The sequence below is a fragment of the Genypterus blacodes genome, unplaced genomic scaffold (assembly GCF_046128005.1).
Source record: "Genypterus blacodes isolate CSIRO-AG114 ecotype Tasmania unplaced genomic scaffold, CSIRO-AGI_Gbla_v1 ptg000048l_1, whole genome shotgun sequence".
Lineage (NCBI taxonomy): Eukaryota > Metazoa > Chordata > Actinopteri > Ophidiiformes > Ophidiidae > Genypterus > Genypterus blacodes.
The window spans coordinates 3422501-3444850 of record NW_027466861.1 but is presented as its reverse complement, the minus strand read 5'-3'; the positions used below and the strand labels follow the sequence as shown (position 1 = coordinate 3444850).

Below are 22350 nucleotides of genomic sequence, written 5' to 3'. Positions count from 1 at the left end.
CCAAAAACCACACAAAGACAATTATTTTCTAACTTTTATTCAAGCAAGCAAACGGGGAAGGGGACATTTCACAATAACAGGCCGTGTTTGCACAGCAGCCCAGACATTCAAACATTTAAAAGGGAGAAAATGTCAAAGGAAATGCTTTCATCCATCTCACTTTCAATGGAATTCTTTAGAACCCCCATATCGATCCATTTTTTATTTTGCCTTTTTCTCTTTTTTTGCTGTATTTGTTTTTTTATTTAACTCAACGATGCAGACTTGGCGCTCTGCTCGTTAGGCCTGGCTGGAGACTTCTTTCCTTTTTTTTGATACATTTCATGTCTTTTTACTTTGTTTTGTGCATTTTTGCTTTTTCGCTACTCCTTTCCCTCTCCATCGGTGAAGCTAGTCTCAAGGTTGCCCACTCCTGTGAACGACAAAACACCATCAGAGGCATTAATAGGTTTCACATTCACAAAGAGCAGAGAGTCCACTACTATTACAGTTCTTATTTCACTATCACGTTACAGCAAAACAAGCCGTTCACAATCTGCTTTGAAACTACTTTGGCAGGTATGAGATGACATTTGTAGCTGTAGCAGAAGACAAGACATGAAAATTAAGCTACAAGAAGGAATGCATGAAGGGTTAATGTGCAGGGTCATCCTTTGGTACACCATGAGACATCGGTGTCCGTGGAGATGGAGTCGTACCTTGGGTTCAGACGCTTGGGACTGAGTTGGTCACAGTCTTCTGGGCCGCCTCCTTGGCCTGGTGGGCCTGAAGCACAGCCACCGCCTCATCCACCTGCCAACACACAGCATTATGTCCAAGTGAGTGCTCTGCTTGTATGAGGTCCACCTAGTCCTACCTATCTCTTGATGATGGTGCCAAAACATTGACAAGAGAGTCCTCTGCTGTGGACATAAATAAGCCTGATTACTGACCTTTGAGCGGAGAGACTCGGGGGATTCCAGCATGTGGAGCAGCTCTGAGTTGTCGATCTCCAGCAGCATGCCGGTGATCTTCCCTGCCAGACTTGGATGCATGTTCTGGATCAGAGGGAACAGACGCTCGCCTAGAAGGAGTGAAAGACGGAGAGGCGACAATCAGATGTGATGCCTGTGACAAAATGGGTCTATCACCATTTGGTCCAGAAAGGGGGGTGATCAGCAAAGCTACCAATGTGTGTGTGTGAGCGCGTGTGTCATGGGTTGTTGCTGCATCTTACCCAGCATCTGCTTCTGTTCCTGTGGCGGAGCTGCAGCCAGCATGGAGGCAGTCAGAGGCTCCTGTCCCTGCACATGGACAGCAGGCTGATGGAAGACGAGGGCGCAATTAACCATCAGACATCTTGTATGTAAATCCCAAAAGGCAAAACCCAGCAAACATTTACACTCTTACCTGCTGCATGGTGACCTGGGGCTGAGCAGACATGTGCTGCTGGGTATTGCGGACGCCTGCAGTGTACTTGTACTGGGGAACCGCTCGCACGGGAGCAGCCGCTGCAGCAGCTGTGCTGGCGGGGCGGGGGCCCATGGTCTGACCGGCTACAAGAAAGGCACACGGGGAGAGAGTTCAGCACCCACACACTGAACACACTGCAGCAGTAACACAGTTGGGCTTTATTTGCCGCGCTGTCTGGAAGCGTTACGAAGCGACTTACGGACACGCTGAGTGGACATCATACGTGGCACCTGGGAGGCAGGCCGCATGGTACTGAAGGTCTGAGGGCGGGGTCCTGAGGGACGCATGCCACCGGGCATGTTCTGGAAGTCTAAACACACACAGACAGAGTGGCGTCAGCTGATTAAGGCAAATTAAATCCAACTGAGCAGATGATGAGTAATTGTTTTAGTGCCATAGTGAGAGCAGCCGAACACACACAGTGAGTGGAGGGATACTCACGTTGCGGCCGGACCCCTTGGGTGGTCCAGCGTGGGCTTGGTCGGAGCTGAGCCATTTGACCAGCAGCGGGGTAGTAAGCGGCACGGTTCTGGGCCTGGGGGATGGCAGCCATGAAGTATCCAGAGGGAGGCGCTGGCTGGTAGGGGTTGATGACTGGGTTTGGCACGGCGCGCACGCTGGCCATACGCTGCATGTACTGGTTTGTCAGGTGAGCCTGGCGTTCCTCCTTTCGCTGGGCCAGGGCTACGTACAGCGGCTTGGTGGCTACGATGCGTCCGTTCATCTCCGTCACTGCCTTGGTGGCCTCCTCTGGGGAGGAGAAGCAGACGAAGCCAAAGCCTTTGCTGCGTCCGCCTTCCATCATGACCTGACAGAAGAAGACCAGGAGAGACGACGATGATGAGGCACATTGTTTGTTTGCATGTCTTTAGTGCCGTTACGTGAAGAAACGGGCGGGGACATACCTTGGCACTGGTTATGGTGCCAAATGGTGAGAACTCCTTTCTCAGCCGTTCGTCGTCAATTCCATCATCGAGGTTCTTCACGTACAAATTGACCCCCTGAAAGTGAATAGTAATACAAATAAGCCTTTGTCTTATCTTTGGATATCAAACCAGGATGTATCTGCTCCATGTATCATTAGTATTTGTCTGTAGTACATATTTATCCCCATTGTCCACTGTGAAGAAACATGGGGCCCATGAACTACAGCGTCACTGTTGCAGCCATTTTGGCCGGTGCAGCCCACTGAGGAGGCAGCACCGAATTTGACAAAGCTGCAGTCCGAGATGTCCCGGTTCCTCTCAAAACTGACCTGATAGCGAGTCATGCGGTCTTGCTTCATTTGCTCAAATTTGCGCTTGAGCTCTGTCTGCCGCTCCACTTTCTTCTGGGCGCGGCCGACGTAGATCAGCTTGCCGTTCATCTCCTTCCCGTTCATCTCATCCACCGCCTACGGCAACGGCAAAACACAGACTTGTGTGTGAGCCACCGGGCGGCTTTTTTGAGAGGCTTTTGCCGTAAACAAAAGGCATGGTTTTGTATTTTGGTCACTAGTTTGTCATAACACGCCACATCATTTGTTTAGACCAATGACTGAGGACTGGATCGTCTCCTACCTTCTGAGCGTCCTCGTGCCTCTCAAAGCTGACAAAGCCGAAGCCTCGAGACTTTCCACTGTCATCTGTCATGACTCGGGTGCTCATGGCGTTTCCTAGGAGACAGGGAGATAATGACATAGCTTTCACAGTGACTTGATTTGGCCCTGTAGCTTCTTATTGCAGAAGGAATGGAAGAAGAAGAAGATATGATTTCCAGATAGAAACTCACCGTATTTACTGAAGAGTTCCCTTAGCTTCTCATCATCCATGTCTTCGCCAAAATTTTTTATGTAGACGTTTGTAAATTCCTTGGCTCGGGCGCCAAGCTCAGCCTCGCGTTCTTTGCGGGATTTGAAACGTCCCACAAATCTGCATTGAAACACACAACGCCGATTTAACACAATTTTCCAGACTTTTTCTTTTTCTGATCCTAATTTTATGCGTCACCACTGTGCAACGTTCAGTCTCCGATCAACACAGATGGAACATTCAGTGAAGTATGTTATGAGTTCAAGTCATCTTATTAAGGATTCACACATTAGTTTGCGCCAGATAAAAGTCAAAAACACACACTTACACTTTTCGGTCATTGAGCAGCATGCCATTCATTTTCTCAATGGCTCGTTCTGCTGCCTCCTGAGTCTCAAAATGCACAAAGCCGTAGCCCTTAGAGCCATTCTCATCACAAACCACCTTGGGAAGAGAAGAGATGCACCACGCTTAAACCACACACACATGCAATGACGGTGCATTAAGCCTCAGCCGGCTAGTAGATCACACACCCTGATGCCGGTCTCCCTCTGTCGTCATGTTGGCAAATTAAACCGGCTCAACTGTGTGGAGAATATTGCCCCCATTTCTACATGTAAATGCTTGTGAATCTGATTTGGCTGCTCAGACAAGTTACAAGACTACAGGACTTACAATTGCAAAACTAATGTGCATAAAACATAATCCATTGTTTGATTAAGAGGGCGCCGCTATGCTTTTGTGACATCTACAGAGTAACAGTAGCATTGTTATAGAGTTATAGAGCTGGTGTATGAGCCTACACACACTTCGTTCATAGTGTCAGAGCTGATGAGATTAAAATGGTTCCAATGTCTGTTAGTTGGGGAAATGGCAAATGTGTTCTATAATGCAAACAACCGCATGCACGTTACGCAAACATTCACAATGTAACACTCCAATTTGAACAAAGACGGCTTCCACGATTCCACAGCCACTTGCCGCCTCACCTTGCACGACAGGATGTTGCCAAAAGCAGAGAAGGTGTCGTATAGGGCCTTGTTGTCGATGGACTTGTCGAGATTCTTGATGAAGATGTTTCCAACGCCGCTCTTCCTCAGGGACGGGTCACGCTGGGACCACATGATGCGTACGGGACGGCCTTTGATCACGTCAAAATTCATGGTGTCCAGGGCGCGCTCGGCTGAGGAGGAGCATATGAAGACCAAACATTTAGTATGTGTGAAAGACGTGCAAATATTTAGTTTGTGTGGGTGTCATCCATCCATTTGCTCTGTAGATGTGCCCTTAAGGTGGAATTGAAGGTTTCCCCTTTGGCCTCTTGATGGCTCACAAGCCTTCTTCTTATTTAATGAGCCTGATTAAGGATATTTGTTTATGTTCACCGCTCCTGGTGTCAACTGCTTCTAAAGTCATTGCTTGAGGGCACTTTGGCAGTTGTTGTTAATGAGTGACTCATCTGTCTGCTCCAACAGGCTCCATGTTGGTCTGGGATTTCCAACCAGGGATCTGATCACAAGCTGCTATCGGCTCCACTACATTAGTCATCCACGTTATGACAATGTATCAGCATTATTTTACAAATGTTGATGTGAATGACTGTAGATCAGTTTCATCTTTTATTAGCTGTGTCATCAGCAGCGGGACTAAGCTGTGTTTTGACATCACTAGCGATATAAGATGAGGAAACAAACAAGTGCGCTGGCAGCGACCTTATTAATAGTGACTCACTGCTTTTTGAGATGTCAATCTCTGGCGCAAAAGCTTCAATAGCGTCTTAGCCAACACACCCATGACAACCACAACTCTGCCCTTATCAGTGGAATGCAGATGTGTGCTCATGAGGCCTGGCACATCCTCACCCACTCCTCCTCATACATGGACAATGGGAGGACAATTTTGCACTTATTGACAATTCCATCCCAATGTCAGCATCCTGAGCTCAAAGTCCATATAATTGCAAACCTGATAATGTAATAAGAATAAGAAGGGTCCCTGTCTGCTTCTTATCGGACTTCTCTTATTCTTTGCGGCATGGGTGAGGAAGTTGAACATACACGACTCAAGCAAAGCTCAAAAATAACTTTCCCGTATTAGACCAGACTTTCTCGGTACACAACAGTACACCCAAGACAACCCATGATGCAAATGCAGCAAATGGAAACCGGCTGTCCTATCGCTGGAATGCTGAAACCCAATTCTTCGCCCCTGAGGTAAGCAAGTGTGCCACATTTACATGACACTTGAGTACAGACGTAGATTAGCCCACCAAGCCGGCTGGTGACCCCTGTCTTGTGGCAGATGTGATGAAAGTCGTTTGTCGGGGCCTTGGGTTGGGCAGCTGGGTGTCGTCCTGGGACGATCAGCATGACCACACACCAAACACAGACACCATTGAAACTAACGAGATCATCGGTCTCCGAGTCAACGATTGCATCAGTTTGTATCATGTTATAACACATTTTCCAGAGTTAGTAGATACAAATACAGTTATCCGGTTCTAGACTCCATATATTACAGTAGTATAGCTGTCATGGTCAGGCTACCATGACAGATGACTTGCAACCAGCTGTTACTGCCCTGACTGAGTGTTACCGGTCTTCTCCGCCCACTGAGAAGAGGTTACTGGGCCACAGAGGGAGCAGCTGTCAATGTGGACATGCATGTAGTCTGGCAAGTTTGCTGCTGCTGCTGACACCCAAACTCTCAGGTGACATCACTACCATGCACAGTCCCCGGAATATGGAGGGTCTCTCAGCTGGGTGCAGACAGACCCAGACCCAGTATTAAGTCTAGTTTGAAGCTGATTTGTGTCTGGATTGCCCCCCACTCAGTGCAGTGCGGGGGGGGGGGGGGGGGGGGGGGGGGGGGGGGGGGGGGGGGGGGCTGGGGGCATGCAGGCAGGCGTGGTGCTCTGCTGCTACGCCACTGCTGGAGGTTCATACGAGGAAAACCCAGCTGACAACATGTCGGCCGCAGTCACGTGTAGTGGGGAAGATGCCATATCTCCATCTTAAACACTCAAAGCACTATTCTTGACAGACACACTCACCGTCTGCCGGCTGCTGGAAGTTCACGTAGGCATATCCTAGTGATCGCCGGGTGATCATGTCCCTGCACACCCGGATGGATAGGATGGCACCGGCGGGGCTGAATTTCTCGTACAGCATGGCCTCGGTCACATCCTGATGCAGATCCCCGACGTACAGGGAGGCCATGGGGTAACTGGGAGCGCTGGGGTTCATCTTCACTGGGCCCGCGGACAACTCGGACGAAGCTTCTATTAGTCTAAGGGGAAAGTTTTCGATGACAACGCGAGGGATCGGGGCTTTAATACGGTCACTGTCGCGGAAGGTCCGGGGCAGAATCCTGGTGGTCAGCGACGGACAACTGCAGGTAAAATTTGGAGGATGCTTCTATAACAATGATGTAACGCGCTAAAAGGGGTCAAATGTGACAAATAAATAAAAGCAAACCCAACGTTACTTGGTCGCGTTGCTCCTTAACCACTGTCACTGTCGTTTTTTAACAATTTGATGGTTGGATTTACCTTCTTCTTCGCTTCTGCGTTACTATCCAGTCCAAAGTCTAATCCAGCTTCACCGATTAGTTACAAAAAGAAAAAAAATGATTTTTTGGCTTTTTATGTTTTGAATTTTTTTTGTATTTTTATTTTTTTATAGAATGTGTGCCGAGCGAGCTCAGGAGCACACACGCATTCACACAGCACTACCAGCCGGGGTTGAGGGGAGGGAGGAGACGGGAAGTTACTGTATATATACTTTCAGGTGATGTCACATACACGGACCAATCAGGTTGTCGGAGGGGCGTGGCCTAAACAGACCGCACGGTGATGAAATCATTTCGAGACTGAAGGTGAAAACCAGTTATTATGTATTACTATTTATTGGTGAAAAGAATAGAATAATAAAGACAAACAATGTTATAAAAGTAAGGACAAAAGTGCGTTCTTTTTTAACTGAATTACCAAAGTTCTGGTTGTATATTTTGCAGGAGAGTGTATGTGCTTCATTGCTACATTTCTTTGACCTTAATGACAAAACATATTTTGGCTTTTCATTCAAACTGATGAATGAATTGATTGACTGACCCGATCAACTTCAAAGCTTTTAATGTTAATATAAAGTGATTACATACGCATTAAACTGGCATATTTCATGGGCACTCTGTAACTTACTGCCAATGTTGTGGGTTGTTATGGATCAGCGATGACAACTACACAACCTCACTGCCACCCACAGCAAAGGAGGAATAATTATTATGCAATATATTGTAAATATGTTAATTTCACTCATGAGTACAATAATTCAGCAATTTTCCAATGTGACAAAGTTGTTTTTATTCCATGGCATACTTGAATAATGCTCGGCCTCAACAATGGTGTGTGATTTAAGGACAGAACCTTCATCAGCTGCTATCGGAAGATGGAGGACACACTCACACAGTCACATTGCTCAGGCCACTTGATTAGTTTTCGTTAGCTGCCTGTGATCAAAGCTAGATTACTCACAAATCCCAGATTCAGTTGAAACAGGCCGACTGAAAACCGATCATACCAGATGGTAATGACATCATCAAATTCGTATTGTTCCTAAATCTCCAGACTGATAAAAAGTACAATATGTTCTTAGATGTTGCATAGACAATTGATCATGATCATTTACAGGCAATGTTGTGTGAAATGAATCATAATCATCTACTAGACAAAATGATCATTATGTGTGTAGAGATGACATAATGCTCCATTAGACCATCTCATCCTCTCATCCAGGAAGAATTACACAATACATTTAACTGCTGATACGATCACACTGAGGGACAATGATCAACGTTTGCCACTTGGAACAAATATTTGGAGAGATGAGAGTAACAGCCTCATGGGCTCACTGGTGTGTGTGTGTGGGCCCTGCTGTGTGGGCAAAGGAGTGGCTCTGTAGCCTTCACTGCCTGCAGAGGGCAGTGTTCTCAGTGGAAAGCTCAGCTCTCATTTGACATCAAATGCTGCAATTCTTAACCCCTGCACCATCAAGCTGCCATAACAGATGCTTTCAATCATTTTATAGTCATGAATATCGATAAAATTGAATTAAAAACCGTTGTGAAATATGACATCATTCAATTTGAGTTCAACAGTCCGACGCAGGCATCTGTTCACATGCTCAACGTCTGATTTGTGTGATGTCCTTCCATTCAATCAAATAGAGAATGACTGTACACTATTTGCCATAATGCATCAAGGCACCTGAAATGTTGCCATAGTTAGAGTTTGACAGTTCAATTTACAGGTTGCAGGTTGATAAGCATAGGTAGTGCAAAGGGCTGAACAGTTTTATGTGAGGTTTTGTGTCTTATTTAGTGTTTGAAAGCTCCCATTTTGCAAAATACACGAATAGAGACGACATATCCGACATTTAAGGTGATGTCCCACATACAAGTTAAAATTTGGAGTGACGTCCCATAACAGGTCTTCCTTAAAGTGTGTGCATGAGGACATTCATTAGCCGCACATAATTGAGTCCTCATTCCTCTGTATTTAGTTCACGGCTGCACTGTGGGCAACGTCTCAGCCAGCGCGACTGACCCATTTCCACCTGGCACGGTAAATGGTGGCAGACTGAGCTAAAGAGCTAAAAAACTCAGTGCCCCAGCATATACACACACACACACACACACTCACCATTTCTGCAAACCAGTCAACGTATTGCCGAGTGTTTCAGAGAGCAAACACACACAGTACAGCACACATGATTTTTAATGTTTAATTCCACTTACAGGAAAGCACATAACCAAATAACATATCCAAGAGTTTAACGTGAAAATTCTGAAAGCTTCATCTTGCATCCAATTTCTTAAAACAAACGTCATTTTAGGAAACTTAACTCTAATTTGTCTCTATTAAATGATCATAACAGCTTTCTACAAAGTGCTACTTTATAAATCAATGATTAATATTTAGCCTTTTTTTTTTACATTTTTTCTCTCTCCAATCTTTTTCACAATGTACTTTCAAGGAAGTGAAACGTTACTGTAAATCACCTGGTTCAAGCTAAATCCTAAGCAAAAACTGCCAGTTTGGAAGCAGTCCTAAACCCTCACACCGTACTACTGAGAACCACATATATCCACGAATCAAATCAAGAGACGAAGGGGAGAACACACACAAACGAAAATACAAATAAAAAAAGGAAAAAAAAAGAACCCGAATAGAAAAGAGTAGAAAGCCACATAGATGCTTATGGCGAAAGCATTCTCTGCACTGCTGAAGAGATAAAATATCAAAAGTTACAGTATCAAGCCATTTGAGTTGTTTACTTGTTTAGGCCGTCTATCTTTTCGTCATGGCAATGGAAAGTTACAGGAAACTTAAAAAGTCTACATATCACTGGAAATGAAGAAAAACAAAAGAAGGTGTCAGTATAATGAAAACGTGAACCTCAACAAAAACAACGTTTATGTAAAGGTTTTGGCAATATCAACCCTTTCCACCGCGATACCCAAATACACAACGAGCCAACCGATACAGGATACCCACACCATTCATGAAAGCAAAAACCCACTGAAGTGAACACCGACACGCGGGGCCTGGGTGGGTGGAAGCCGTGTTGGAACAAATCTAATTTGTGCGCGCCGTCGTTGTCTGATTGAAGCGTTAATTTACCAGCTTTGAAAACCATTTTTTTTGTGGACCAGAGTGTTGCCAAGTTTTGTCAATTAAAAGTCAAAAAGGAAAATCGAGAAAAAACACTTACAAGATTGTTAAACACAGGTAAAACACATCCGCTGTTCCACACAATGAATAATGCTCAATAAAAAGCAGATCATCTAATTCATTCTTTCCACTGTGGAGGTGTACATACAATTAACACACACATTGATGTATCTGCACATACATACTGTACTTAACACATTGTGAGCGGAGTGCAAACATACATACAGTAGATCTGCATGTATGCGCACTGTGCACACACAACCACACGTACAACTTAGGCTGGTGAGAGGTAATTTTTTTATTTGAAGTTCAGTTGTTCTCGGTTTTCTGCTCCGTCTGCTCCGTCTGCTCCTTCTGCTCCTTCTCCTCCTTCTGCTCCTTCTCCTCCTTCTGCTCTGTTGGCTCCGTCTCCTCGCCCTCGCCTTCGCCCTCCGCCTCTCCCTCACCCTCGCCGTCGCCCTGGGTGTCTGACACCCACAGCTGCAAGAGAGCACAGGGGGATACAGGGATCAGCGCGCGCACCGACGACCTCCGGCAAAGCTCGCGGGGGAAGGAAGAGGAAAGTGAGAAAAGCCGAATGAAGACGAGACGCTTACTGTCAGATTGTCACGGAGCAGCTGCATGATCAAGGTGCTGTCCTTGTAGGATTCACTGCTGAGGGAGTCCAGCTGGCTTATGGCCTCATCGAAGGCCTGGGGAGGACAAGCGCACACACACACAAACACAAACAGTCAAAACTACTGTATGTGCAACTTTACAAAACGGACTGCTGATATGAGGAAGCAAACACTTCCTGGTCAGACATGAAAGAGTGAAACAGGACAGAGAGCAACTTCCCAACGGCAGGTTTGTTACTGGCTTTAGCCGTCCTACCTGCTTGGCCAGTTGGCAGGCGTCCTTGGGGCAGTTGCGGATCTCATAGTGGAAGACGGAGTAGTTGAGTGCCAGGCCGAGGCGGATCGGATGTGTGGGCAGCATGTCTGAGCAGCTGATCTTAAAAGCACCGTCGTAGGCTTTCTGTGACTCATTGATGATGACTGCGCAGAATAAACACACAGGGGGCGGGGAGAGGATGAGCGAGACGTTAACCATGGCAACCGCGTTACCACTGCAAAAAAGCTGTTACTGGCAACCGGCGCCACCTTTGCCATCGCTTCACTTAAGAGCGGAAGTAAAGCGCCTCTGCAGTCTTACTCCTGCTGAGAGACTGTGGGTTTTGGCGAGGACGATGGTATTCTGAAGTAGATCGGCCCATGTAGGTGGGTGCTGGGTGAGCCTACGGGTGCTTAACTATGAATCAGTTACTGGTCAACTGCCATCGGGACTTTAATTGATCAAGAATACTTAATACTGACAAACTACAAGGACAATACTGTCGATAATATCAGAATAAAGTTTGTCCCCTTCCTCCGAGCCGTCCGTGTTGCCACGCCCACAAGAGTTACTCTAAAAATGCCTCGCAGCCTCACTGGTGCAGCTCGTGTTGCCATGACAACCTAGCAGCAGCAGCAGCAGCAGCAGCAGCCCGAGACTGCGTTTGGGATGACAGTTATAGGTCAAGGACTGCGAGTGTGGCGGTATGTAGCCAGCACGTCTTTACACCCTGAAGAGAGTTTAAAATCATCAACACAAGTTGATCCCATCTTGTATCGTCATGGAAACTAAGAGTCCAATCACACACTACTCTGTTTTTAGCAGCGGGAGACGCCTTTTTCTCCTCCCCCCCTCCCCAGTGGGTCTGAAGTGCTGCTTATGAACCCTAGATGGACAGATTGCTGTTTGGAAATGAGTCGTCACTTAGATTGACCTTTCACCTCCACTCAACAGAAGACAAACGCTCTCGTCATTAACGTGTCTGCTTCACTCACCCTTCTTGGCCTGCCCAGTAGCCACCTCAGCCTGGTAGCGGTAATAGTCTCCCTTCATCTTCAGGTAGAAGACCTTGCTGTCAGCCTGATTGGCCTTGGGGATCAGGGAGTCGTCCAGCAGCACCTGAGGACCACAACCAGGGTTACACACACGAACACACACCGCACACGGACATTAATGCTGGATGAGAGAACACGATGTAAACGTGACATGGACTGGGGCTTTATTCTAAATTCGACATACGAACGCTCTCCTCCGCCTCTCACCTGCACATCGGAGCAGATCTCGTTCAGCTCCTTCTCAATTGTCTCCCTGTACTGCTTGGCCAGCTCCTTCTTTCCTTCTTCGGACTTCTGCTCCATGCTGGCCACCACCCTCCAGGAGGACCTCCGGGCGCCCACCACATTCTTGTAGGCCACGGAGAGCAGGTTGCGCTCGTCGTTGCTCAGCTCCTTGTCAGCCTTGGTCACCTTCTTCATGGACTCCGCCATGTCGTCGTAGCGCTCGGCCTGCTCGGCCAGCCTGGCCTTCTGTACCAGCTCGTCCCTGTCTGCCATGGCTCCTGTGTGGGAGGAGCAGGGATGGATGGAGGACAGGAGGGGGGACCGACAATGGGGGGTGGGGAAAGAAGGGAAGAGTGACTTGATGATTATTGGATGACGTCAGTGTTTATTGGATGGCATCACCTTGTGAGGTTTGCTGACATCAATATTCTTTATTTAAGCTTTAAAGCCCAATTTTGTTGCCAGGAACATGGTAATTGGAAGAATAGGAGGCAACAGTGTTTGAGTTTATATTAAAAACGGGTTGATGGGACCTTGTAACTTTGTCTCAGAGCGTCTGAGGCTAAACTAGTTTGCTCAAAGGCAGCGGGCAGTGCTGCGACGGCTGGAGCAGTTGGGGGGCGGGTCCATATTGTAAAAGAAACAAACTCGCCCTTAAGGCAACATCCTCCTCACACAAGTGGAGAATAATTAACCGGCACAAGATGGATTCATCTCACTCAGAAATGAGAAAAAAACAGGACTTATGGAGCGAGAGAATCAGGCTCAGCCCCTAAACAGCCCTTACATAACAGCGCCTGGGAACATGCTTGCTAGTGAGACTGACGTGGGTGGGTGTGTGTGTGTGCAGGTTAAAACAGCTCTTCTGCATTTTTTTGCTGGATTTGACTCAAGTGAGCTCAGCGGCCGAGTCCTACAGAGAAGATAGATCCTGCTCCACCTGAGATCCACCAGGAACACGGAGCTCTGAGCGCTTAGCTACGATACCAGGCCCCCCCGGGAGATGTTACACATGGAGGGGGGGAGGAAACAGAACTAACGGATGTCATGTGGAGTCAAGGTCGCGACCCGCATAGCTTACAAATCACACACATCAGGGAACAGAACCTATAGCTGCAGTACGAGTCTGTACATCAGGCCAGCAGCTCTCACTATAGCTCAGCTCCATCCCCCGTCTGTGCAGAGGAGGCTGTGTTGTCACGAGGCCTGTCACCATCTATTTGGATAACCAATTAATCCCCTGATTGATTACCAATTGATTAGAATTACGTGCACGCCTGCAGGCTTCTACATAGCAGCAGAACACACGGCCGCGTGGAAACAGACGTCGTACTGCAACGCCGCCTTTACTGCACTGAGCTACTTTGTATTTTGTGAATAAGTAACTAGCCTTATGCAAAACACACACACACACAGACACACACACACACCACATCAACGGTCTCCTGGCGCCTGATGGACACATGCATTCTCTGTCCTGCTTTTGTTTCCCCCGTTTCGGTCGCCACGTTCTTTGTGCACTAATTCTGCACTTGTCCTTCATCGGTTTGCGGTCGCTGCTCTTTGACGCGCGCCATCTGCTGCTCGGATGGCCGCACTGCGCCAAAAGTGGAAAGAAAGAAATGGAAGGGGGGGTTCTCTCTCTCTCCCCCCCACATTATTTGATCTTTTTTTCCCCCCACTTTGGCGCAGGCGGAGAATCCTTTAGCGCCGGCCAAAGGATTCTCAGCAGGAAGAACAGTGGCCGTGACCTCTGTATCTGACAGAAGACAGCAGAGGAATGCAGCGCAGGAGAGACCACACAAAGCAGAACTACAGTATGGAAAAAGGAACAAAAACTAATAATAGGACGCCAATTGTTACTGATCATAAGCAGAGCATCAATCCGTCCGCTATCTCTCTCTCTCTCTCTCGGGTCAAAAGCACATTGGTACACGTGTCCAGATGACAAGCAAAGGGACCGGTGTCCAATAGAACTGAAGTCAAGTTTGTAACATCATCATTATCTCCTGGGCGCCCCTCCCCCGGGTCACATCGACTTCAGCCACGCCGGTGCTCCATTTGGATGCTGTGGCCTTTGTGTACATGCAGTATAAGCATGATGGTTGGAAAACAAATGTGCCTATTATTGGCAGATCAACGCCAAAATGATGAACGGAAAGGGTTAAAACTGATTCTTTTAACCGATAAACCAAAACAACATGAACATTGTGCTTGATTTAGCATTAAAAAGGAAACGTTGGGATATTGGGACAGAGAAATGTGCAAATGTAGAAAAAAAGCACAAAACCAAACTACAGACGGACTCAAAGTGATTATTTAGCCTCATTAACCCTGTGATTGATCTGAGAGATTAACATATATGATCAGGCATCACTCTAGATGAACAGATGAGCCTCATACAAATGTGTAGCCAAAACACAAAATGGACTCTACACAGCATCTTTAAGAGTCAAAGCCTTCCAGAACAACAACACAATCACGTCTGCAACACTGCTCAGACAATTATGCATGACAAATATATAGATGATTTTAATTTCATGGCAGCAATCGCAGAGGAGTGATGGCCCTCCACACCTGTACACACTCCATACTGTACTTTAGTGAGAGCAGCCAGTCTCTAAGGTCATTAGTAGGGTTGGGATTCGATCGGGACTCCTAGATTTGATATTATGGGATTTAGTTTACGATTAAATGTGTATTGAAATTTTCTTTACAATATTGTGCCTCTGAAAATATAGATTTTTTTAAACTTGCAATAAGCTATAAATACATCTTGCGTAGGAACGTTGCAGCATCTAAACGTTTTACGCAACAGCGGAATGATCGAGAAGAGGGATTCGAACCCCCACCCTCCTCTCCCTCCCTCCCTCCCTCAGCCTCTTTTTTTCTGCTCAGACCTGCAGCGACCTGCTCCACATTGTTCTTTTTATGAGCTCGAGTCCACCATCTAAACACATTTCTACGCTGCTTGGCCTTCGTCGTGCTGCCGTGATGGAGCAAGACATCCGGACACTACAACGTCCAGGATCCGGCGAGCACAGAGGGATCAAAACCAAGCAGGAAAAAAATGGCTGGTGCGTGTGCAAATCAGTGTGTCTCAGTGTGCTCCAGTCACCTACACCCTTCTGAGGAATGTCAGCCACCCAGTTTCACGTCACACACACCTGCCCACTGAAATCGTACTACGCGAAGGAAGGCGAGGGTACACACCCAAAAGAAAATGGCTATTTCGGCTATTTTCGGTTCTTAATGGGGGAAAATGGCTGAGAGCCGCAGCAGAACGACGCGGATCTAATAATAGTGTCACTGACTCACTTAAACTAGAGCGAGATCAACCCGCTTCAGTCCAAAGTGAAACGCCCTTTTTCGTTTTTTCGGAAAATAACGCACAATGCTCTGTTTTCGCACATTCCGCGCTAAATTTCGATGCGTAACAAACACGATCGCTCCGTTCGCGGATGGAGCAGATATATGATCGATGCGTCGAGTTAAAACAAATGGGAGTAAAAGTGCAGCAGCGCTTCTTCCCATTCAATAAGCGCCAAACAATGCCGGAGCTACGGAGCATCACTGGCTTCCACCGAGCAGCGGCCTGCACCGAGACACTCGGCGGGACTCGACGCGGTCCGCAGGCGGTCTGAGGAGCTTCGCTATCGGCGGAGGGTCGTGAGTTTGTCGTTAGCAGCGAATAAAAGCAGACTGACCTGAGAATGGCGTTAGTAGGTGTTGTTCCTGGTTCCCAGCACACAGCGGATGATCTCTCCCGCTCATCCACGGGGTTTCCCTCCACTCATACGCACAGCAGCAGGGTCGCGCCGGGACGAATGACGTCAGAGGCAAGTTGCCTAGGCAACCATGGTAGGTTCAATAAAGTTAAGGGAAAAAATAGCGACGAGAGAAAATAGGAAAGCTTTTCTGCATGAAGGGGCTTTATTTGAAAAAAGGAAAAAGTAAAGAAATAATGTTTAATACAATTAAATGCTTTGTAAAGCACTTAAAGATAGATAATTATAGCCCCGTCCCCTCTGGGTGTGTATGGGAGTTGTATTGTATGTATCACATATCCTTACTGATTGCTGTTTTTTTTATCATTAACGTACTATGATGTTTTCTTACTGTTCTTTGTTAATATGTTTTTTATTAAAAAGTCACAAGCAACATTCATTTTGATGAACAACTTTGTGTGTGCATTTTAAAACATTCTCTGAATTGTTAAAGAACACTGTTTATGCATTTTCTAACTTAGGCTCCTTGTGTCTCCTTTTTATGTTGATTATCCTCAGTTTCATATTTGGTTCCACATGTGGCCTTTATATCACCCACAGCACCCACCACAGCACCCACCACAACTATTCTGCAATGTTCAATTGAATGGTGTTGGTATAAATGTAAAATTGACAAATGGTTTAAAAACAAAAAACAGGCTGTTTCAAGAAGCGATCATGTCATTGCCATGGTTACCGTGCATGTTAGCAACTGTCTGTTGCTATAGAAACACAACATGTCTCTGGGAGGAGGTAAGCTGAGGGATCAGGCTTAAATGCGGCATCTTTCATTTAGTTTAATCAGTGGAAGAAATTAATGTGGATATGACCCCGATATGACCCCTTTTTCCTTAAACACACCAACTGGTTATTTATTTAAGTGAAGCCTCCCAATGAATAGAAGTCAATTAGCATCCAAGGTTTGTGTGAATTAAGCAATTTTTTCATTCACAGAGCAACCGGTGAGGAATTCAGGCTGTGGATTCTGTAAGGGCATAGAAGAACAATGACATGCTGTGGACTCTGACTCACTCACAGCTGCCATGTGACTCAACTAATTTCATAGAGATGACACCACAGGAACAGCCCGATTTTAAAATTACAGACTGAGAGGAATTGAGTTTATTTTCCCTTAGATGATACAACTATCACAGAGTCCCTAATGCACAGTATGTTGTAGACTTCCGTAACCCCATTGGATGAATAGCAGACTTCTACACCAGGAAATGCAAGTGTTTTTCCTTCTTCCTTGTCTGTATGGCAACACAACACATCCTTTCAGTGACTCAGTATATGAAATGAACTCATGTTTGCAAAAGGGAAAGGAGAGGGACAACAGGAACTGAATGCCCTCTTTATAAAAAAAGAGCTTTCCCTGCTGTGTGAACTTGATTCCTGACAATTGTCCTTGCTTTTTTTGTGACGGCCAAAAAACAACACACCCTCATCACCGCTGTCACAAAGCCTGAGCTGTGTTCAGCATGACTTTCAAATCTTGACAGCAAAGTTTAGTCATACAAAAAAAACACCTGGATCTACACGTCTGTCAGGCCAGAGAAAGTGCCAGAAGGCAAGAAAGACTGTCAAACATGTGTTTTAGAGAAGAGATTATACAATACAGACCACTTCATTATGTCTGTTTATTTCCCATGAGAAAAAACAGGAAGGTTTCATTTGAGCCTTATACTACATCATTACGGCATATATACATTTTCAAAAAAAAGCTCATGACAAGCTCAAATTTCATTAATTTACAATCTACATCGCGGCTTAGAAATCTCACATTTTTACCCTGACTGAAATATTAAATTGAAGGCTACAGTGAATTGGGACAGACATGAATATCAAGTAATTCCCTGTGAACACCCGCTAAAATATTTCATTCCATAATTAACATTCAAAGCCAAATAAAAGGAAATGACTAGACTAAAACCAGATGTGCCAATATTTCAGAGCAACAGATTATTTGGAGCAGCATAATTTTCTTTATTTCTTCTCGCACCACACCAAATAGTTTTGTATGTTTTTTTTTACAGAAAAAGATGCAAATTCAGCAAGTCAGCTATAAAGGGAAAGATTTGTAAACGTTCAGATCACATTACTGTATTTAAAGCTTCACATAAAAGGTGTACAGAGCTTCAGAGAAAGACATTGAGCTTCAGATGGGAGACGTACAGATTCTGAAGAAGATATAAAGCGCTTATGATAGCAATAGAACATATTGAACGTCAGAAGACACGTCAATCTAGCACCAAGAAACAATTCCATTTGCGACGGAGAAAGAAGCCTGCTCTGAAACACGGCGAGAAAGAGGAGAGAAATCCCTCCAAAGATCAACCGAGGTTTGTTGACAGATGATCAGGTCTTCTTCAGTGGTTTGGTACAAAAATAGTAACCTTTATATTGTGTGGATTTGCACACAATAGCAGATTATGTTTACCATTGACTTTTAAGGAGCATTATTTCCTAAATTTCTTCAGAAAATGTGATCAGGAGTACGTGCTGAATCAAAAGCAAAGCTGGCTGGTGACATGTTGTAATGAGGATAACTGTTTCATGTTGGCTACTTCAATCCAATACTGGAAGTCCCAAACAGAAGCAGAGGTGGTGCGGAGGCCTTGGAGACCTCGGGTTGGCGACCAGATGGAGTCATTGGGATCCGTTCATGCTTCGACCCCCTCCAGCTCAGGAGGCAGAGGTGACTTGGGATGTTTGCTCTCAAAATGCTGCCTAAAGGTTTTGGGGTCAGGCATCTGAGACTGTAACAATGGAGAAGGTATCACAACATGACACATGGCAACCAACAAATTGTGTTTGATCGTTTAAAATGATTGGAATTTTGCATTTGGAAGTTTGAAAGTCACGTCCGGTCTCATCGTACTCACCCTACACACAGCACAGGTAAACACCAGTGCGGCATTGGCTGCTTTTTTTTGGTCGTGGCCCTTTGTCTTCTTCATATCTGCCTGTTTCTTGGCATTTTTTTGCTGAGATTGAAGCTTCTGGTGTCCGCGTGTCATGGTGGCAAAGCCTGCGAAGGGAAACAATACTTTGGACTATACACATCTACCAAAACATGCTTAATTAGTTATATAGATGCCCACGTTACTAGTTTGTGAGCCTAGTACCATTGAATCTGGTATTGATGGAATGCTACTACAACAGCAATACCAATTAGTTGAGTGAGGGTATGCAGAGAGCTGAAAGAGGTGAATTAAGAACAGACAGGTGATTGAAACGGCACTTGACATCCATGCGGTGGCACTTCCATGGGATGTACCAAGATGCGACAGACATCCAGTGGCAGGAAAAAGACAAAACCACACCCGCACAGGAACATCTGCCTGAGGACAGGATGGAGCTTCCCAGGTCCAAATGTGAGGCACAACAAAAGGAGGTTCTGGCTCCACCTAAGGCTCCAGATGCAGACAGACAAGCCAGTAGTGTCAAAGCAACCAGACATCGTGGTTATGGACAAAGAACAGAAGAGGGCGGTGCAGATAGGGGTGTTGACATAGGCAGTCCCAAACGAAAGCAACGTTAAGAAGAAGGAATGCAAGAAGCTGGAAAATCACCAGGGACTGAAAGAGGAACTGGAGCGGATGTCAGAATTGAGGGCTGAAGTGCTCCCATGTTGTCTCCCACCTAAGTTTCACACTTGAATCTAGTACGTCGTCATACTTGCTGTATTTTCATGTTTTGAACCGCAAAGGATTTTCACACCGAATGAAGAAACGCTCCTGTGTTTCCCCCTCAAATATGTGAAACATTACGGAATAGGTAAACCCCCTTTATAAGCTAAGATAAGTGAAGCAGGCCTGTCTACACTGTGCTGCAATGCATGTGCTTGAGGTGAAACATGATCCAGAATCAGACAAAACTAAGACTCGACTGAACAAGATAGGACTAATGCATTTCTTGGAAGACATCCAGGAGCAGGAAAATCAAACACCATGACGAATGCCTTCATGATTGAACACGTTTGGCAACCTTTATTACAGATTTGTGTGGGTTTGGACAAACAAGCAGTATCTTGCCCACACAACCATACTAAATGATTTGTTTCTGATGTGGTTTCATAAACTAACTTAACACTACTAACTAATATGAACACCTGGGGGTATTTTCATTGATTTTGGATTGAATCTGCTACCTAACTGCTCAGCAAAAAGCCTTGACTTGACATTTAATATGTGAAAATTAAGAAGAAAAGTCAAGAAGAACATCTAACAGGCGTTCACATAACACACAATAACAGATCACATAACAGTGAATGAAGTGAAATCTCTGGGATCAAGTGGGATTTTTCTGATTCTAGCTCAGCCTCATCCTGCCCTGTAGAGACCCTGAGGCACATTTCTACTGAATTCCGGGAAAAGGACCATTTGCTTTGGAAACAGGCTGAAATAATTTGGTTTTCACTTGTTGTATACAGCATAAATTTGGCGAAACAGCCAATTCACGATTGAAACCATCAGAAGGTTGTCTGTTTTTTTTACACCCATGTCACACAGCCATCAAAGTATTAGATTTCCGTGTGACGCAATGCCAAACGGCTGAAGTTTACGCGACAATTCCACCATAAGTGTGTAGACTTCCTGAATGGTCCGAATGTGTACTCGTTGGTGGCTTTATCCTTCTACGTCCGCTTGTTATGAGACGTGATTAATTAGTCGTAGTAGTAGATGTATATTTAAACCACATTAATTACCACAGACTGTGAAGGGATCCGTGACCTGACCCAGCTGTTTGCTTTAGCAGCGAGGCTAAGCTAAGCTACAGACATAATTAGCTCGATAGCGAGGCAGCAAAACCCATATGGTGAAGATTCACTCGAACCGGCTGTATAATTATGTTAAATAACCGATAATAAAAGTTACAGGACAGCAGTTCTTACCGTAATAACGGAAGTTTATGTCGGGTTAGCACACACACATGTGCACGTTGACACGAGACAGACAGCTGCTACAAGTCCCACAACCTATGCTGCGTTCACTGACTCGCCCAAACTGGGATTTAGTGGAAGCTTATAATGTTTTTAATTTTAAAAACTTTTTATTATGATTATTGTGGCCTTTTGTATTATTTGTGTTGAAAGTTAAAACAACATACGAAGGAAAATAAAAAATAAAATGAAAAATACAATTTCAACCGCAATTGAGGAAATCTGTTATGTCTCATAAAGTTAAATACTGAAGCACCCTTATTTGTACTTGAACAGATATTGCGTGAGTCAATGTGAAGTCAAATGAAACTAAGCACTAAGTACACTGTACTACTGTACAAACAACAACAAACCAAAACAACTTTCAATATTTTCATCATTTAAATCTTATTACGAAAAATTAAAGGGTGTCATCACTATTTACTGTATTTTGGTTTAGAATGATCTTTGGACTCTTGGTTATTATAATAAAACATTTATTTTGCTGATTTGCAGACTCCTTCTCTTGGTGTGTGTGTAAAACATTAAGATCATTCCACGTTTCATATCAAAAACCAACATTTTTACATTTTTTCCCCAACAAGATGAGATCTGAACAGCTGAGAAAAATGCAGGGCAATCCATCAACACTCTTGTGAGAAAGACTAATTTATCAGCTGTTGGAGCTAGTGTGAAAGTGAATTCCAGGTTGTTGCACCATTTAACTGCAAACCTTAACAAGATCACCCCAGAGCTGGCACAAAACTTCCTCTGTACACCGTCAACAAAAAACTGTAGGTCACATCTACTACAGGTAGATATTAACACACTGTTTGCTGTTACAGCTCCGCCCTGTGGCTGATGCTGATGACAGGAGTAGAGACAATGGTGTGAGTCGAGAACAGGCTAAAAACAGCAAAAACGCCATCTCTTTGTAAGCATAATGGACACTCATCACAGGGATCATGGGAAAGGGATCATTTTCCTTGGGATAACCTTTACACTAAATGGATAACAGTTCATAATCATGGCCTGACGTAAACGGTACATACATGGCATGTATGTACAGTATACACAGAAACACACACACACACACACACCTTGAATGCATGAATGACAGGTGCAATGAGACAATATTGTTATAAGAGGTTAGTGTATCTGCTGAGAAGTTGTCAGACAAGAAATGAATCGTACAATTGTGGAAATGTTAAATGAATTGTACACAAGCTTGGTATCAAACTATCTATCTGTGTGTCTGAAATTTATTCACTGAAGTAAATCTCAAAACATTCTGAAACCACAATATATTTTCATTATGGTTGCTGGCCTAAAATGTGCACTGTCCCCCAAAGTACCACTAGGGGGCAGTGTGGCTGTTGCTTGAGTGCTCAGTGAGCGGAATCAACCCAATATCAAAGTGAAATCATGCAGTGAGAGCTACTGCCGGGCTTCAGCCTTGACATGAATACTGCAACAGATCATAATATTGCTATGGGAGTCACATAGACGCGGAGGAGCTGTATGTGCACTGTGT

At 45.1% G+C, this 22350-nt stretch overlaps 3 protein-coding genes, 1 long non-coding RNA gene and 1 other non-coding gene across 9 annotated transcripts in view; all 5 read right to left on the bottom strand.

Annotated features, from left to right (window-relative positions):
- Positions 1–271: 271 nt before the first annotated feature.
- LOC143000534 (polyadenylate-binding protein 1A-like) lies at positions 272–6986 on the bottom strand. 4 transcript variants are annotated; one of them, XM_076149887.1, is made up of 15 exons: positions 6724–6986; positions 6295–6632; positions 4232–4425; positions 3571–3686; positions 3223–3362; positions 3012–3106; positions 2708–2845; positions 2358–2453; positions 1894–2260; positions 1652–1762; positions 1390–1535; positions 1217–1301; positions 933–1063; positions 699–792; positions 272–412 (listed from the first exon to the last, which is right to left on the bottom strand). In XM_076149887.1, the coding sequence occupies exons 2-14, from the start codon at positions 6485–6487 to the stop codon at positions 706–708; spliced, it is 1899 nt and encodes a 632-aa protein (XP_076006002.1). In that variant the 5' UTR covers positions 6488–6632; positions 6724–6986; the 3' UTR covers positions 272–412; positions 699–705. The 4 variants fall into 4 exon arrangements, with proteins under 4 accessions (XP_076006002.1, XP_076006003.1, XP_076006004.1 ...); XM_076149888.1 differs by having other exon boundaries at positions 6729–6986; XM_076149889.1 differs by having other exon boundaries at positions 6793–6986.
- Positions 2538–2674, bottom strand: LOC143000677 (small nucleolar RNA SNORA5). The gene has a single exon (XR_012963643.1). It is a non-coding gene; the product is annotated as a small nucleolar RNA SNORA5 (small nucleolar RNA).
- Positions 6987–8997: 2011 nt separating the features above from the next.
- Positions 8998–15965, bottom strand: ywhaz (tyrosine 3-monooxygenase/tryptophan 5-monooxygenase activation protein, zeta polypeptide). Its single transcript, XM_076149838.1, has 6 exons — positions 15833–15965; positions 12108–12403; positions 11841–11964; positions 10846–11009; positions 10569–10664; positions 8998–10452 (listed from the first exon to the last, which is right to left on the bottom strand). The coding sequence occupies exons 1-6, from the start codon at positions 15897–15899 to the stop codon at positions 10282–10284; spliced, it is 918 nt and encodes a 305-aa protein (XP_076005953.1). The 5' UTR covers positions 15900–15965; the 3' UTR covers positions 8998–10281.
- Positions 15966–16982: 1017 nt separating this feature from the next.
- On the bottom strand, positions 16983–20912 carry znf706 (zinc finger protein 706). The gene is made up of 3 exons (XM_076149842.1): positions 20790–20912; positions 18778–18923; positions 16983–18651 (listed from the first exon to the last, which is right to left on the bottom strand). The coding sequence occupies exons 2-3, from the start codon at positions 18910–18912 to the stop codon at positions 18556–18558; spliced, it is 231 nt and encodes a 76-aa protein (XP_076005957.1). The 5' UTR covers positions 18913–18923; positions 20790–20912; the 3' UTR covers positions 16983–18555.
- Positions 20913–21197: 285 nt separating this feature from the next.
- The window catches only part of LOC143000501 (uncharacterized), a 5918-nt gene continuing 4765 nt past the window's right edge, over positions 21198–22350 (bottom strand). For both annotated transcript variants that reach the window (XR_012963630.1, XR_012963631.1), the window contains exons 5-6: positions 21740–22350; positions 21198–21668 (exon numbers count right to left, since the gene is read on the bottom strand). The exon at positions 21740–22350 is cut by the window's right edge and continues 1394 nt beyond it. This is a non-coding gene — a long non-coding RNA (uncharacterized LOC143000501). The remainder of the gene's footprint in view (positions 21669–21739) is intronic.